Source organism: Morus notabilis, unplaced genomic scaffold, assembly GCF_000414095.1.
Source record: "Morus notabilis unplaced genomic scaffold, ASM41409v2 Scaffold85, whole genome shotgun sequence".
In the NCBI taxonomy this organism is placed as follows: domain Eukaryota; kingdom Viridiplantae; phylum Streptophyta; class Magnoliopsida; order Rosales; family Moraceae; genus Morus; species Morus notabilis.
In genome coordinates, this window is record NW_010362624.1 from 272,031 (window position 1) to 290,633 (window position 18,603).

Here is an 18,603-nt window from a genome sequence, read left to right on the forward strand (position 1 = left end):
GACTGAGTTGAGTATGTGGTGGTCATGACTCAATGAGATTTTTATCTGCTTAATTCTCCGCTTCTTTTGAGCATTTCTCCTACCAACTCTGTAAAATAAAAGTGGTCATTTCTAAAACAAAAACAAAATAAAATAAAAGTGGTTTCATCACACAACTCTCCTTGTCATAGTTAAGTTAGATTGTTCCCCACATTAATGAGTACAAGGTATCAATATTCAATACTTGATCCCACAGAATTAAATGGGAACGTACGAATATAGCAAAAGATGATAAATATCAAGTGTGAATTATTGTTAGAAAAGTTAACATTTAATTAAGGTTTTCTTTTTTTTTTTTTTTTGGGTAAATTGTTTATTCACTTAGTTTTTTTGGTATTTGTTACTATACTTTAGACTGTTTATTTTACCGATTTGAGTTTAGAATTTAAATTTTATTACAGTAAAAAGTTTTTAGAAACAGTCACATTTAATTTTTTTACTACAGTAAAAAGTTCTTACATAAAATCACATTTCAACTCAAATTAACGAACTAAACAACTTAAATTAAAAATTTGAATAAGTGAACTAAACGGCCCTGTATGTACTTAATAGAGCTTGATCCTTTGTACATCCATTGTGTTTTCCCAACCCAATGCAACTTTCCATATTCTCTGCATTTTCAACTTCTCTGTTTTTCTCTGAAATTCCACGATTTAGCCGTGTTCGAACCGAATATCGCATTGATGAGGGAACGTTCGTCTTCTGCCACAATTTTTTGTCTTCTTTAGTTGACGCTATCACAAAAAAGTAAATAAATAAATAAGTCAAGACGCCCAAACGACACAACTTGTTCCCATCTAGTCCTGTTTTGTATCTTGACACTCAAGCCACGGTCAGAGCCTACCAGGCAAGAATATATGGCCCATAACTTCCTCGTCGAGTTTACGTTGTTTAGTGTTAGACGAAATTTCGCTTCAACGTTATCTATTTGTTATAGTTTATGTTGACAAACATCCTTGTTAATTAGAATTTAGAACAACTTGACTGAGTTTATAGTGTAATGATCACTAAACAGTAAACATTATTGGCCTTTTTCTTTGTATTAAGGTGGTTTATCAAACAAACCCCTTTTTCTTCTCATAGCTAGTTTCTTCTAGTAAAAGATGGAGCATTTCTTCAAGCATCTCAACCTTCCACAAAACATCAACATTCGGGTTATTTTACTCGTGCCTGGTTTGGTGTTCCTCTCTGTGACTTCTCTTCACTTGTTGAGCTCCTACTCATCTTCATCACCATGGCTAATTTCTTACATAAACAGCTTGAGTCTCGGAAAGAAATGCGACATGTTTCGCGGCGAGTGGATTTATCACCCGAATAGGATGCCTTTTTACACAAACTTCACCTGTCCTGAGATCTATGATCAGCAAAATTGTATGAAGTTTGGGAGGCCTGATTTGGACTTCTTGAAATGGCGGTGGAAACCCGTGGGATGCGAGCTGCCGCCGTTCGATGCTGCTCAGTTCTTGGAGCTCGTCAAAGGGAAGTCTATGGCCTTTGTTGGAGACTCCGTGGCCAGAAACCAAATGCAGTCACTGTTGTGCCTCTTAGCCACAGTAAGTACAAAGTATTACTCACTATTTAGTTATGTTTAAAGTATTTATTCTTATTTATATACAAGTAACAAACATAGATTATCATAACCACTAATCTTTAACTGATAAAATATTCAGTGGTGGAGTCAAACAAATGTTTTTAAAAAAAAAAAAAAACACAGCCATCATTATAAAATTCAATTATTGAATGCTGGTAAAAGTAGAATTGTTCTGCTAATATAAAGGAAATACTAAATCTTTTTAAAAAATTTTAAACATGAAAATTGAAATTTAAAAAGTTGATTAGGGACACTAGCCAACCTTAATTAATTATAAATAGATTTGCCACTTTGTAGTCACATGTTAACTCTAAGAAAAAAAACTTAAAAGATCACTGATGTTGAACGCAACGTGGGACACACTTCTATCAGTGTGTGGTGTTAAACACCATTAGTGCCTTTAAGCATTGTTATAACTCTTGGGGGGGGGGGGGGGGGGCAAAAAAAAAAAAAAGGTGGTGGAGGAACCAATAGCATTTTTCTAGATATATCTACAAGTTTGTAGCCCCACTTTGAAGAGGACAAATGAACCCCATTTTGGCCAATAAATGTGCATGATTTCAACAATAGCAGCCAAGCATGGGGTGGTCCATTTGACAAAGGGCGTGTTCTGAGGATAATTGTATTTGTTTGAGCTCACATAATATTTAAGCTTAGCTTGCTGCATGAACAATAAGGGCTAGCTAAGCTGATCATGTGCAAAAAGCAGTAGAGTACAAGTGGAGATATTCCGCATCAACATGTTGTGTTCAGTACAAAAGAGGAAAAAGCCAGTACTTTTTTGTGCTGTTCGTTTGATCTTTCCTAACAACTCTTTTTTTTTTTAAATTTTTAAAATTTTAATTTCCTTCTGAATTATTATTATATCAGGTGGAATATCCTGCAGATGTTTCCTACACAACAAGCTCAAAGTTCAAGCGCTGGCTCTACACAAACTACAACTTCACACTAGCAGCCTTTTGGTCACCTTTTCTGGTTAAAGCCACTGACACAAAACCAAAAAATGGGCTCACCAAGTCCAACACTACTCGTCTGACGAATCTTTACTTGAACGAGGCCGATATCAATTGGACATCCCAGATTGGGGCCTTTGATTATGTGATTATCTCTGCTGGAAGATGGTTTTTTGGACCAAAAATGTACTATGAGAATGGTCACGTTGTTGGGTGTCATTTTTGCAAGAGAAACGACACCAAAGAGCTCACCATGTCTTATGGCTACAAAAGGGCCTTCAAAACGGCGTTTGAGGCACTTTTGAGGCTTGAGAGTTTCAAGGGAGTGGTGATTTTGAGGACATTGTCACCTGCTCATTTTGAGAATGGTGAGTGGAATGAGGGTGGGGAATGCAAGAGAACCGAACCGGTTTCGAGGTCGGAAATGAAGATGAATTGGGGTGATTTGGAGTTGTATTTGAGTCAGATTGAGGTGATGAGAGCAGTGGAGAGGGAAGGGAAGAAAAGGGGTGTGAAGTTTAGATTGCTTGATATCACTAAAGCAATGGAAGTTAGGCCTGATGGCCATCCAAACCATTTTGGGCATTGGCCACATGAGAATGTGACTATTGCTGATTGTGTTCATTGGTGCTTGCCTGGCCCTATTGACAGTTGGAATGAGCTTTTGCTTCATATGTTGAAACAAGATCAATGACGATAGATTTTCATTTCTATTTTTAATTTTTTTTTAATTTTTTTTTTTTGTGTGGGACTAGTAGAGAATTTTTTTAATGGAATATTCAACAAACAGAAAGAGGCCAAAAGATATAAAACAAAAATTGTTATGTGGTTGAACTTCAGACCTTGGCTTTTAATTAGTTTAGTTGCACGAAATTTCAGATCCAGATCTTAGAAAAGAGAAAGGTCCAAAGAGTCGAAAACAGCCAAATTAAAGCCAACCCACCAACTTATTAACTGTACATTATTTCTCTTTAGATGAAGATTTATTATGGGTTAGGTAGGAGTGCACAAAATTGCCAGGTCTAGGTGAGGGGTCATTTATTTATTTTTTTTGGTGGTGGATGAGTATTATGTACAAAATTCACGTAAGAATTGACTTGCTTCCATGCATGGCTTTCTGGTACAATTTTTTTTTTCTTTGATAGAAACATATTTGGGGTATATCATAGGAACTGCAAGTTCTTTATATTCCTTTCAGCTCTCTAGCTAAAATATTTTTTTTTCTTTAATATTTTGTATAAGACTACCTAAAATCTAATCTCTTTTTTTTTTTTTTTTTTTTTTTTTTGTAGAAGACAAATTAAGATGGTGTTACATACCTTTCAAAATGCACTGTTTGATTGTCAAATTGGTCACTCATAGTAAACATGAATTCAAATTTGTATCCTCATGTCTTCTCAGCAAACAAATAATTCATAAACTAGTCACCATGTCATCCAAATATTTCACTTCTAACTCACACAACTCCTTCAAGGAAAGAATGCCATTTGAACTCCCATACGCAAAGACTTTACATAAGATTTAAATTACACCCGATGAACGTTAAGAATTAGACGCCCTAAATCTATATATGTAACCGAGAGCAATAAAATCGTGAAAAAATAAGGTAAATAAAATTGACACGCATAATTTATAAAGATTTATTTCAATGTGAGACTACCGTTACAGTGTTTCACTATGATGAAGTTACAAGAGAAAAATTATCCACCTCACATCTCTGTATGTTTAATTAGGGTAGAATTCTCTACTTAAGGCAATAAACAGACATAAATATTAATTAGATTTCACAACTTAATAATGAATACTATTCCACCATTTTATTTTCAATTTGATTGTTCTCTTTTCTTTTCTTTTCTTATTTCTTGCTGAAAACATTTGCTAACCTAATGATAAGCTCTACCAACTGATTTAGAAAACATGGTATCCGATTTTCGTCGAGGAATCTGAGATTTCATTGGTGTCAAAAGCATCTACAACTTGTAATGTAAGCATGGTACCTTGTACAAAAATAGTGAAAAATTGACCTTAAAAAAAGTGATGATAATATGTGATTACAATTGGTACGATGAACCTAGTTATGATAAAGAATAATGACCCACCAAAAACACTTCCATTAATTTCTATTAATCTCATTAATTTGAAAACCATGGCTATCGTTTTGAATCCTTGAAATCCTCTAAAAAATGTACTAATTTGTTACCTATGCATGTCCAACTATTTTTTAGTCAACTAGCTAATATCAATTACATCACAATTGTGACATTAATTTTGTATCGGTCCTGCATAAATTTTCTTGATTGTTGAGAGAATTGCGATAGGCCGATAGCAACTTAGCAACTACTGAAGAATTGTGAAATATCTCAAACTTTGAAAAGCTAGTTTTTCCCATGAAAACATTGAATACAGCCATTTAATTCTCAGTTAGATGCGCAAGTTTACTTTACAAAGACCTAATTTGCAGCTTCTAGAAGTAGTACTGCAAGCATAGCCTATAACCCGACTCCATTTTGAGATGTCAAGTTCAAATCTCCCACGAAAAATAGTAAAAAATTGCAGCTTCTAAAGATGGATGAAGTTGTAAGCAAAACTTTGACAATGAAGCTAAGCTATCTTCAATGATTTACCTATTGAGTTCAGATGCTTCTCAATGGGTACTCATAATGGCATAATATGTTACATATTATTGCTAGATTATGAAAACTTTTTCCATGTACACCACTTGCCACTTGGAGTAGTTAGAGATCCAATCAAACAAAACTTAGGCCCCTTTAAAAATTCAGTGTTACTTAATAAGAAAAAAGGTAACTACTAACCAAGTATCTTGTAATTAACTGAAATGAGGTCATGGTAGGCATTGGAAAAGATATAGATCTACCAAATTAAGAAACTTCTGCTAGCTAGATCATGTGTTTCATTTCCTTTTATGCTATAATATAGAATTGACCAATTAGAATATTCTGTGGTTGCAGCCATTAAATTAATCCCATTGGATTTATTTAATCCAAAATCTTCATTAAAGAAAAACCCATTGGCACAAATTCAAAGTAGTTTAGAGAAAAAAAAATAAAAGAAAAAAAAGAAAAAAACACCCCAAGTCCCACCTATGGAAGTAGCCCAACATTGCCGACAAAGAGAGTTACTTGGTGAAAAATGAAAACTATAGGCACTTGTTTCTCAATTATTAAATGGTCCCATTTCCAAATAATAACCCACAAGAAATCCAGAATAAAGTTGAAAGATGCCACTATTCTAACGTCAAAGCGAAAGGAAAATTCCAAACTGTGACAGCTGTGTGTGAGAGAGACTAATTTTCAAAGGGAAATTCAAGTTTTGTAATCATCATGAGCGACTTCACTCCTAAGCCACACCAGTTTGTTATGCATAACTTGGCGCTGTATCTCTACATGATCATCAAATTTTCACAAATTTTGGCCCCATGGTATTTTATGTGTAACAACCTTGAAGTGACTCAAAGGCTCCTAGTAATTAATACAAAAAATATGAGCCTATGAAGTGAGAAATCAAAGGGACATAAATTAATTTGATCATATTGCTATTCTCATACTCAATGTTATATATTTTTTTATCATATGTGTGTATATATATATGTATGTATGTATGTATGTATGTATAAATGTATGTATACATGCACATACACCCAGACCCCTAAAAACTTCCCTAGCAATGTGATAAAACCAATATGTATTATATACACTATAGTATATTCAGACTAGATTAGAACCTTTTCTGAGCCATAATATAATAAACTCTTTAGAGTATAAGACTAGATTAGTACCTTTTCTGAGCCATAATATTTTAAACTCTTTAAAAATTGAAATGGTTTTCATTGTGGGATGATTAGAAATAATTATGACATATAATTGCTTTTTGTATATACACTATGCACAAGAATATATATACGCACACAATGTGTGGTGACAAGAGAAGCCAATAGCAATCTACTTTCTACTTTCAATAAAATATGTTTGTCCTTTTATCCTTTTAATCACTCGGAAATTTTTAATCAATTATGTAACAGCAAATATTCTCTGTACCTCGGTAGGCAAAAAATAAAAAAAAAATAAAAAAAATAAAAAGCACACAGAACGATGAAGCAAAAAATCAGAGGAGAAAATTCCCCTATTTAAAATGGGAGTCAGCCGTTTGTACAAAGAACACCGACAGCATAATTTTCTACTTTATGGACGTTTATGATTAAATGTGCAAAATTGATAAATTAATTAACGTTATATTTTATAACATTGACCTTTTGGTCAAATTAGTCTACTTGTGGTTTTCAATAGTTGAAATAAGGTGGATTTAAATTGCTTGGAAAGAACGTCAAAAAATAAAATAAAATAAGAAAAAATTGACCTTTCAGCTCATAACAAACTTTCCACGTCCACGCAAACAGAAGCAATCCTAAATTACATGGTTTAACTCAAAGCACACGAAATTGAAATTCAACCTCAGTGAAACAAATCCACATTCCATAAACCGTAATACCAAAAAGCAAGTTCAAAAGGCCCATTAAAAAAAAAAAAAAAGCAAGTTCAAAAGGCATTAATCAAAATATATGATTTGGCATGAGACACTTTGTTTCCAGATTAGCATCTTAATTATGAACAATGATGTTTCACCAAAAGATTTAATAAAGTTGAATCATAATGTTTAATCTGGTTGTTAAGTCATGCCAGAAAAGCTGCTTTAGAAAGAGCTAATTAATTAAGTGTATTAAACCATCCAAGGACAACAGCCATTGACCACAGTATTCTGCTGACAAGGCACAAGTAGTACCACTGAACCAATATATACATGCCAAAACAAATCCATATTGTCTCTGCTTCACACAAATTTTCACCATGAAGTACCACCCCATTCAAGACCTTCAAAGTGTTAAAATCCCACAACCCAATTCTTACAAAAGGGTTATTTTTCTAATTTTTTTCTTCATTCTTCTCACTTCATTCCCATTCTGTCTCAAAAACCCTTCTCCTCCTTCAATACCATTGCCATCTCCAGAGAATGATGTTGATAGCTTGAAGGGCAAAGATCAATATTCAGCCAAAACTTGTGATGTGTTTAATGGAACTTGGGTTCCATATCTTGAAGAGCCTTACTACACAAATGGGAGTTGCCCTTGGATTATTGATCAGCAGAATTGTATGAAGTTTGGGAGACCAGACCAGGAGTTCTTGCAATGGAGGTGGAAGCCAGATGATTGTGAGCTTCCTTTGTTTGATGCTGTTGAGTTTCTTGAGCTTGTTAGAGGGAAATCTTTGGCCTTCCTTGGAGATTCTGTTGGAAGAAACCAAATGAATTCTTTGGTGTGCCTTCTTGGCAAAGTAAGCATTGAAAACTAAGCCATTTTTAATTTTCTCTTTATTTATTTATTTTTTGGATATAATAACCCTCTATTTTATATGCAAATTCATGGTTTTTCAATTAGGTGGCTTATCCAGAGGATGTCTCAGAGAAATACTACAACAATACAGAATATTTCAAGCGCTTTATCTACCCGGAATACAATTTCACAATAGGAGTACTTTGGGCGCCATTTTTGGTCAAAACCAGAGAGACAGACCCCAAAGTCTATTCAGGCAACAGCAGGATGAATCTCTACTTGGATGAGCCTAATGAGGGATGGTCAACGGAGGTTGAGAAATTCGACTATGTGATCGTCTCCGCGGGGCAATGGTTCTTCCGGCCGCTCATGTTACACGAGGGCGGCAGGCTCATCGGGTGCTCGAAATGTATGGAAAAAAACATCACTGAACTCACTCCCCATTATATATACAGGAGGGCCTTCCGGACAGTGTTTAGGACACTTCTAGGCCTTGAGCTCTACAAGGGGGTGACATTCATGAGGACTTTTTCGACCGCGCATTTCGAGAACGGGGCGTGGAACGACGGAGGGAGTTGTGAGAGGAGTAGGCCTTTCGGAAGAGGAGAAGTAGAGAAGGCCACTTATCAGTACATCTGGGATATGAACTCAATTCAAGTGGAGGAGTTTAGAGCAGCGGAAGAGCTTGGGAAACAAAAAGGTCTTCAGTTTAGGATGATGGACACAACTGAAGCTATGTTTATGAGACCTGATGGACACCCCAACTTCTATGGACACTCACCACACAGGAACATGACAATCGCTGACTGTGTCCATTGGTGCTTGCCGGGTCCCATTGATACTTGGAATGAGTTTTTGATGTACATCTTGAGGACACTGCAGAGACCCCTTGATGGGAAACTATAGATACAATATGGTTTTTGATGAGACTATACACATATTTTATATATTTTACTGCTCTTTACAGTGTGAGGACGTATAATTTATGCACAGTTGTGATTAGGTACAGTTTCAGAGGGACAAATGTCTGTTATGCAGCACATGTGAATAGTTCACTTGGATATACAAAAATACAGGTGGGATTTGCTGGCCTTGTTCAACAATTTTGCAAATTACAAAGTTTGAGAAGTTGAATAATTGTTTGAGTAAAAGAATATTGCAGGAAAATTTGTTTATCTGCTTATTTATTTGGAGCTCAGTCTCAATTTATGTTTTAAAAAAAGTAGTGGGAACGATATCTCATATAAGACATAAGGCATAATCCACTCAGCTTTTTGGGATTTTACAACGGATATTTAGATGATAGGACCATGTAAGTAAATTTTTTTTCCCGTAGAACAAAAAAATGACTCTTCATCGTGAAAAGCGTACCTAGTCAAATTATACATATACTAAAAGAAAAGACGGGATTTACTGTTCATACTACAGTGCTATGAACAGGTCTTTCCCGTTTTAACCCTGATTTTTCCTTATGATGAAATTTTAATTACCGTCGTGTTCTGAGAGTAAAATGACGATACTACCCTTCACTAGAGGATTTTGTGTGCGTATTTGCCGTGACCATTTTGGTCATTTACTGTTTTCTTGCTTATGTCGTTTGCCCGTGATTCATTTCTTTCATTTCACTTTTATCTGTAGCCTTTTCTCTCTCTTTCTCCTCCATTTCTTTCCTTCCGTCACATTCTAGAATCTTCCTTCATCGACACAGAGCCTGAGTTTTTCCCCCTATTTTCTGTTTGTTGATTTCCGCCATTTTTCCATTATTTCTTCCTGTTGTCATTTACGCCTTTCGTTGCTTTGCTCTTGCAATTTTCATTTGTTTTAACTGAGATTGAGGGTTTTTTCTTTTTTTTCTTATTTTCTCCGTTTGTTTTTCTCTGCAACCTTTTAGATCCGTTTTCCTTTTTGCATATTTGGAGCGATTAGGGTTATGTTTTTTTTTTTTTTTCGTTTGTTTATTCCTATGATTTTCTACATTTATGTTTATCTGCCTTTGTTTCTGGATCTTCTTTTTCCCTTTTTGGTTTTTTCTTTTTGAAACCTTTTAGATTCCTCTATTTTTGAAAATATTTGTTCATATTTCTTCGTTTATCATATTTGTTCTTTTTTTAAATTCTGAGATTTTTTCCTTCTTGCTAGATCTAGATCTGCTTATATCCTTCCATATTTGCACTGAACATGCTTATATTTTTCTTTGGGTTCGTTCGTTTCTGTGATCTTCTGCATATATGTTTATCTTTACTGTTTCTGGATCTATATTTTAATATTTATTTTTTTCCCTTCTTCAACCTTTTAGATTAGTCTATTTTTTTAGGTTTTTTGTCCGATTTCTTCGTTCTCTAAATATCTTCTTCCTGCAACTCTCTAGCCCTTTTTTCCTCCCTCACTAGATTTATTGTAGCTGCATCTCTCCTTTTTTTTTGTATATATATATATTTGTCGATGCTTTATATTACATTTTGTCTCATTGGTTGTACATGCATGTTAATTTTTGGTCCGATTACGCTATTTGTTATTATTGTACAGTGTTTTTCTTCAATATTTCGGTTTTCATTTCATGCGTTTGTTCATATTTTTCAGATCTGTGTTTTATTTTTTCCACTTTTTTCAATACTGGCCTGTTTCTTTTAGATCTACGTTCGGGTTTTTCTTTTTTTATTCTTTTTTTTTATTTGCCAGTCGATTATTATATTAGTGAGGAAAAAGAAATATCTTTTTTATAATTTCATAATTTTTTACTTTTTTTTTTTGGTTTTGTGCTCTTGCTTTTAGCATATGTATAATTTCTGTTTACGTATATTAATTTGAATAAATGTCTAATATTTGTTGTCATTTTAATGTAATAATATTTATAATAAACTTTTCATCTGCCATGTGTATCTATAATTTTTGCGTTTTGTGTAATATCTAAACCAAAAATAGCTGCCGGTTATTTATTGCTTATATTTTGCGGTGCTGTTCATGTAGTGTGACGCCTGTTGCTAATGAATCATTACTTTTATTGGTTTCTGTTTGCAGGGATTTGTATTCGATATTAAGCAAGACACTGGTAAATTTTTCTATATATACTGTCTGTTATCTTTTTACCCTTTCTTTGTCTACGTTCTTCAGCTACTATCATCCATCATATTCTGTTCTTTCTGTTTTCCCCGTCTTTAACTGCCATAACAACACTACTCATCTCTTACTAATCCTATCGCCTTCTTTAAATATCTGCGTTCTATCCCTGTTACTCAGTAATTTTCGTTGTTTTCTTTGATCTATCATTCTACCCGCTGTCCGTTCAATCAGGTAATCATTTTTTCAAGTTATTTTGGTTGATTTGTTTTAGAATATTATTTTACAATGTTATATCTGTTGGTTATATGAGGTGTTTTATACTGTACTTTATCTTTTACTTTTTCTATTTTACTTTCAGTTACTTACCTCTGTTCTAATTTCATTAACTAATAATCTATATTCACATAATTTCCTAAATCTCTTTAAGATATAACGTTTGGCTGTATCAAAAATATCCTTTTTGATATCAAAGTATTTTATTCCCTCATGGTTATGATGATGTTATATTTCATTTGTTGTTAATATGTGCCGAGTAATTGTTACTAAAAATATGACTACTCTTGATGTTGCCCTTATTATTTTGAACTTATGCCAACATATTTTATTTTGTCTCCTGTTTTAGTTTTATTATATAATTATATTTATAAAATCTATTTTTGTCTATGGTACTATTTTGTATATATCTGTTCATTTCCTCTATTCTTCAGTCTTTCCCTTCTTCCCTATTCTTCACTCTTTTTCTTCTTCGTTGTATTTTTGATAAGTTACTATTATTTTTACTTTACTAACTCAGACGTCATATTTACATAGTGTCCTAAATTTTGTTACAATCAAATGCCTTTATTTATCAAAAGCTTGGTTTTTTATATTCATCCTCCTCCGATTATGATGATATTATATATCATTTTTTGTTAACATATGCTGCGTAATTGTTATTACAGATATATTTATCATTGATGTTGCTCTTATTGTTTCAAAGTTATAGCAACATATTCTATTTTCATAAACTCCTTAGTAATATGTTTACTGGCCCTGTATATAGTCGGACTTTTTAAAATTTACTTATAGTACATATTATTGACAGCAAATAGATTTTGTTCAACAATTTATTGCTATTCTAAGTTATATTTTTCTGTCTCACTTATGGCATAAATTTCTGGATAATATAGCTGGTAGCCATGTGTATTGCCATATTTTGTTTCAATTACTCAAGGTATATATTATTTCCAACAACTGAATATAACCTGAACCAAATGTATATACAAATTTCTTACCTACGGCATAAATTCCTTGGTAAGATAGGGGCCAGCCATGTATATTACTGCATGTCATGTATATAACTTCATTTTATACTTTCCTGTTTTCCTTATCTCTGCTAGACAATTTTTTCCTTCCAATTTACCGTTGACTATTCACTGCTATTTATACTTTAGTCATTGATATTCATTGACTGTACTCCGCTACTTTTCCTTCATAATCTATATTTGCTAATTCACTGCCATTTCTCTCCCGTTAACTACTGTTTTGTACTTATAAATTGCTCTCAGCTTTGCTTTAAAATAATCTGACTTTCTTATACAAATTATGCTTTTTATTCAAAAAATATATTCTCATACTGTTTTTATTTTTTTCTTATCATGTCTCGGGAAATAAGCTAAGTTTGTTTGAAGAAACATTACAAGAGGAAATCCCAAAAATTCCTTGCAGGGGCATGAAATAATTCACAATTTCAAATTTATGATGTAATTGAGATATAAATTTGTATATTAATTTGCTTCTTATTCTGTTGTATTTTTCCTCAGAAAGCCTTAATGGCTTATCTTTCTTTGAAAGTATGTAAAATAGTATATGTAATTTCTTATAATTATATTTTATTTATTTTTTAATTCACTATCTATCAACCATTAAAGGCCCCAGCGTGAGACATAAAAACAGGAACCAAAAGGACATTATGGTAGTCCAAAGGACTTGCCCCAAAACAGCAAGGAAAAGAACTACCTAATTTATTTGTACTGAGTAAAGCCGGAACCGTCTAACACAATTATTTTTAAGATAATAATATCATCTAACATTAGACAATTTTTCCTCCTACTTTGAAAACTGCATATTTCCCTTCTCTATATTTTACTGGCTTTATTTTTCCCCCTAAATATAATTTAGTTATTTTTCCCTGATTTTTTTCATCAGTTAATATGTGTGTAGCGTATTAGTATAATTAGGTCAATTTTAAAATATAGTTGTTCTCTTTTTCTCCACATATTTTTTACTTAACATATTGTAACCATTATGTGGTAATAATTTTTTTTCCTAATGTGTTATTCCCAAACAGATTTGATAATTTTCTATCTCCATATTATATTGCGATAGTTGAATATAAATCGTTACCTGCTCTATCTTCATAGCAAAGCATCATTTCTGTATAAAGTCCGATTTGGTTAGCTTCGATTTGCTATTTACACAGCATTCCAGGTATTTTTACAATTTTATGTATTTGTTATTTAAATATTTATTTATAAAATTAGACAAGGTTGCTATCGATAATACTAAATATATTTATTTACTTACTCTATAATAAAATATACTTGCTTTACTTTACAATACAATATCGTAGGATACTATACATAGTTATAATCAATTAATTTTATCTCATATGTCATTTATGATGTTATTATCACAAAATATTTATAAATTTGTTACTTTTATTTCTGAATTTATATATTCAATTTATATATGTTATATTCTTTTATATCATAATAATTTTATAGCATTTATTCATTAATTACAAAATTTTCATAAATATTTGTTTATCGTTTTATGTACATTTCATTTATCTTATTCATTAAATAAATTTCGTCATACTGTTTTGCTTAATATAGTAATAATATACGCTCATATGCCATAATCTTTTTTAACATAAATATAAATCTTACAAATTAGCTTATTATACGATAATATATTGTAATACACAGATGGAGCCGAAGAAAAGAACTAAAAAAACTGCCATAAAATCTAACTACCGCGTTCGTCGTATCATCTCACTTACGGATGAGGATTCAGCAGTTGTAAATACTGATTACTTAAGTAAATCAGGTTCTGGTATAAGAGATTCAATCACACTGATCCCTCGATCCAGAGTTGATGTGATGCAACATATGACCCAAACTGAAAACAGACATATACTACATATGTCTGAAATTGAAAGCCAATCTATGCAACATATGTCTGAAATTGAAAGCAGATCTTCTGAACAAGTTCGTGCATCAGCAATTGAAAACAACACAGAAAATCGTAAATTTCTAACTTATACTAAATAATACATTTTTTTAAGGGAAAACAAATTATTACAAATTGATCTAAATTTTTTTTCTTAGGTGATACTAACATGTATACCGACTTTAGAAACTGTTCTTATATCTGCCATTATTGTGGTGCTCTTTTCTGGCTTAATGAACAAATCAAAGGAAGTAACCCACCTAAATTTAATCTTTGTTGTAGACAAGGAAAGATTAGAATACCTTTTATTAAAGATATTCCTTCTATACTATATAATCTACTAGATTACTATGGAGGATCTTTGAGTATGCATTTCTGAAAAGATATTAGAATTTATAATTCCATGTGTGCATTTACATCATTTGGATGTAATATAGAAAATTTCCCAAAAAACTCTATCGGCCCTTATATTTTTAAGATGAGTGGACAAATACATCATTTAATAGGTTCTCTGCTTCCAACTGATAACAATCCCCCTAAATTTGCACAATTATATATATATATATATATATGATACACAAAATGAAGTTGAAAATCGAATGGCTTCATTCACATTTGAAAATGAATCAAAAGATTTAATTAAAATAATAATTGAACATTTACAATGTTAGACAATACAAATAATTTAGTAAAAATTTTCCGATCGATAAGAGATAGATATGAAGAAGATAAATTACCATCCATGAAACTAAGACTTATAAATCAAAGAAATACAGATAATAATCAATATGAGCTACCGACTTCAAACGATATAGGTTGCCTAATAGTTGGAGATATTGGTGAATACGAACAAGGAAGAGACATTATAATTGAAGATAAAACAAATTCTTTACAAAGAATCACAAAGTTACATCCCTCTTATATGTCTCTTCAGTATCCATTATTGTTTCCTTATGGAGAAGATGGTTATAGAACAGATTTAAAATATCATGTAAATAACACAAATACCACATACAAAAGAAAAAGAATTTCCATGAGAGAATTTTATTGTTATCAATTACTAGAACATCAAAATCAAAGTGATATCCTATTTATAAGTGGAAGACTATTACAACAATATGTAGTTGACGCATATGCCTGCGTAGAGGAAGATAAATTTGATTACATTAGAAAAAATAAAAAAAATTTAAGATCAGAATTTTATCAAGGAATTCAGGATGCTATTACAAAATGAGATACGAATGCACAGGTAATAGGTAAAAGAATTATTCTTCCTTCCAGTCATACCGGAAGTTCTAGATACATGATCCAAAACTACCATGACGTAATGGCTATTTGTACATATTATGGAAATCCTGATTTATTCATAACATTTACATGTAATCCAAAATGACCAAAAATTACTAGAGCTTTAATAAAAATACCTGGTTCTAATTCTGCACATAGACCTGATATTATCGTAAGAGTTTTTAAAATGAAATTAGAACATTTTTTATCAACTATAAAAAATTAAAAAATTTTCGGAAGAATTGTAGCAGGTTAGTATATTCTTTTGACATTTGCGTTTTTTTTATTACCTATAAACACTAAATAATATTAGATATTTCTTCTATTAAAAATATCTAAACTAAATTTTTTGTTCAACTTTTGTAGATCTGTACGTAATAGAATTTTAGGAACGGGGTTTGCCACATTGTCACTTCCTATTTTGGTTACATACCGACGATAAACTACATGATCCATCAAAAATTGATAAATTTATTTCCGCCGAAATTCCTGACCCCCAAAAAAATAAAATAAAATACAGTGTTGTTGCTGAATTTATGATGCATGGACCATGTGGAATAGCAAAACCAACTGCTCAATGTATGAAAGACTCAGAGTGTTCCAAAAAATTCTCGAAACAAATTAAAAATGAAACATATATTGAGGAAAATGGAATTGTCAATTATAGAAGAAGAGTTACAAATTTCTACGTTGAAAAAGATGGTATTAAATTAGATAATAGATATGTTGTCCCACATAATATAGATCTATGTCTTAAATATAATGCTCACATTAATGTAAAAATCTGCTCTCAATCAATGCTTATAAAATATTTATTTAAATATTTAACAAAAGGACCTGATAGAATAAGAGCAGTCATAGAAGAAAATATTTGTACAGAAAAGTGCGGGGCAATTATTTATGAAGAAATAGATGAAATAAAAAACTATATTAATTGTAGATACATAACACCCTATGAAGCGTTATGGCGTTTATACGAATATCCAATACACCATAGAAACCCAGCCATTCAACGATTGTCAATACATTTACCAAAAATGCAAAAGATAACATTTAGATCAAACCAACATCTACTCGATATAATCAAACAACCAGATATTCATAAAACAACTCTAACTAAATGGATGGAAATGAATAAAACTGATATCAATGCTAGAAATCTAACTTATAATGAATTTCCAACTAGGTATGTTTGGAATAGTAGATATAAATATTGGTCTTCTAGACAAATAGGACATACAAAAGCCGATCATATTATATCCATCCAAACTCTAGAGAATTATATTATCTAAAATTGTTACTAAACCATCGAAAAGGAATAACAAGCTATGAAAATCTTCAAACTATCGATAACATAACACATCAAGCATATCAGGCAGCATGTTATGCATTAGGTTTATTAGGAGATGACAGAGAATGGGAACAATCAATATTAGAAGCATCTTTTTGGTCTACATCATCACAGCTACGACATTTATTTATTATTATACTATTATTTTGTAATGTAAATAATCCACTTAAATTACTCGAAAAAAACAGGAAACTTATGACTGATGATATCTTATACAAAATTTAAAAAATTTTTAACAACCCATATTTTGAAATACCAGAAAATGAATTATATAATTTTACATTGCACGAACTAGAAAAATTATTAAACCTAAATTCATCAACTTTAGCTCATTTTAATCTACCCCTACCTACTGGTTCACTGATAAATGATTTAAACAATAAACTTTTAAGAGAGGAACTTAATTATGATATAAATAAATCAAAAATAGAAAATTCTATGTTGGCAAATAATTTAAACAATGAACAGCGAATTATTTACCATAAGATTTTAGAATCTGTTGTTGACAAACAAAACAACTTATTTTTTATTTATGGCCATGGAGGGACTGGGAAAACATATTTGTGGAATACAATTATAAAAAAAATTAGATCTAATAATGAAATAATCCTAGCCGTCGCATCTTCAGGAATAGCATCACTATTATTGCCAAAGGAAGAACTGCAGATTCTAGATTTCGAATACCATTATCGATGGATAAATTTTCAACATGTCATATAAAAAAAGGAACCCAATTAGCACATTTAATTGAAAAAACATCATTAATTTTATGGGATGAAGCACCTATGACTAATAAATATTGCTTTGAGGCATTAGATAAAACACTTCAGGATTTACGAAACAATTTTGACCAACCATTCGGCGGAATGACAGTTATTCTAGGGGGTGATTTTTGACAAATCCTACCTGTTTTACCTACCGGAACAAAAGAACACATAATAGATGCATGCATAAATAATTCATATTTATGGCCACACTTTAAGGTTTTAACATTAACAGAAAATATGCGATTAAAACATTTTAATACAACATTAGAAGAAAAAAAAGAAATTGAAAATGTTTCAAAATGGACATTGGACATTGGAAATGATACTGCTGAAGGAATAAAAGATTTAGAAAATGAAGATATTACATGAATAAAAATACCTAAGAAATACTGTGTTGATTCTGACCTAGATCCAATTGAGAAAATAACAACAACCGCCGACGATATAAATAAACATATATTATCCTTGGTACCTAATGAGATAAAAACTTATTATAGTTATGACACAATACTACCTTCATCAGAAAACATAGAAGAACTAAATCTCTTATACCCTTAAAAGAATTTTTACACAACTTACTTCAACAGTTTACCACCACATGAACTAAATCTTAAACTAGGAACTCCAATAATGCTTCTGAGAAATCTAAATCAATCTGCTGGACTATGCAATGGAACTAGACTTATCATAACACAGTTAACAAATAAAATAATAGAGGGACAGATCATCACTTTAAATAATATTTCCGATAAAATTTATATTCCAAGAATAAAAATGACTGTACATGAATCTAAATGGCCATTTACTTTAAAAAGACGCCAATTCCCTATAAAAATATGTTATGCAATGACAATAAATAAAAGCCAGGGACAATCTTTGAATAAAGTTGGACTATTTTTAGAAAATCAAATATTTAGCCATGGTCAATTATATGTTGCTTTATCTAGAGTGACAAATCCAAAAGGCTTATATATATTACTCAATGATTCAAACAACAA

The 18,603-nt window shown here is 31.6% G+C and overlaps 2 protein-coding genes across 2 annotated transcripts; both read left to right on the forward strand.

The window, feature by feature from the left end:
* Positions 1-951: 951 nt before the first annotated feature.
* On the forward strand, positions 952-3,401 carry LOC21393012 (protein trichome birefringence-like 19). Its single transcript, XM_010102619.2, has 2 exons — positions 952-1,592; positions 2,501-3,401. The coding sequence occupies exons 1-2, from the start codon at positions 1,143-1,145 to the stop codon at positions 3,275-3,277; spliced, it is 1,227 nt and encodes a 408-aa protein (XP_010100921.1). The 5' UTR covers positions 952-1,142; the 3' UTR covers positions 3,278-3,401.
* A 4,038-nt stretch (positions 3,402-7,439) lies between these two features.
* On the forward strand, positions 7,440-9,038 carry LOC21393013 (protein trichome birefringence-like 19). The gene is made up of 2 exons (XM_010102620.2): positions 7,440-7,928; positions 8,033-9,038. The coding sequence occupies exons 1-2, from the start codon at positions 7,446-7,448 to the stop codon at positions 8,831-8,833; spliced, it is 1,284 nt and encodes a 427-aa protein (XP_010100922.1). The 5' UTR covers positions 7,440-7,445; the 3' UTR covers positions 8,834-9,038.
* Positions 9,039-18,603: the final 9,565 nt, after the last annotated feature.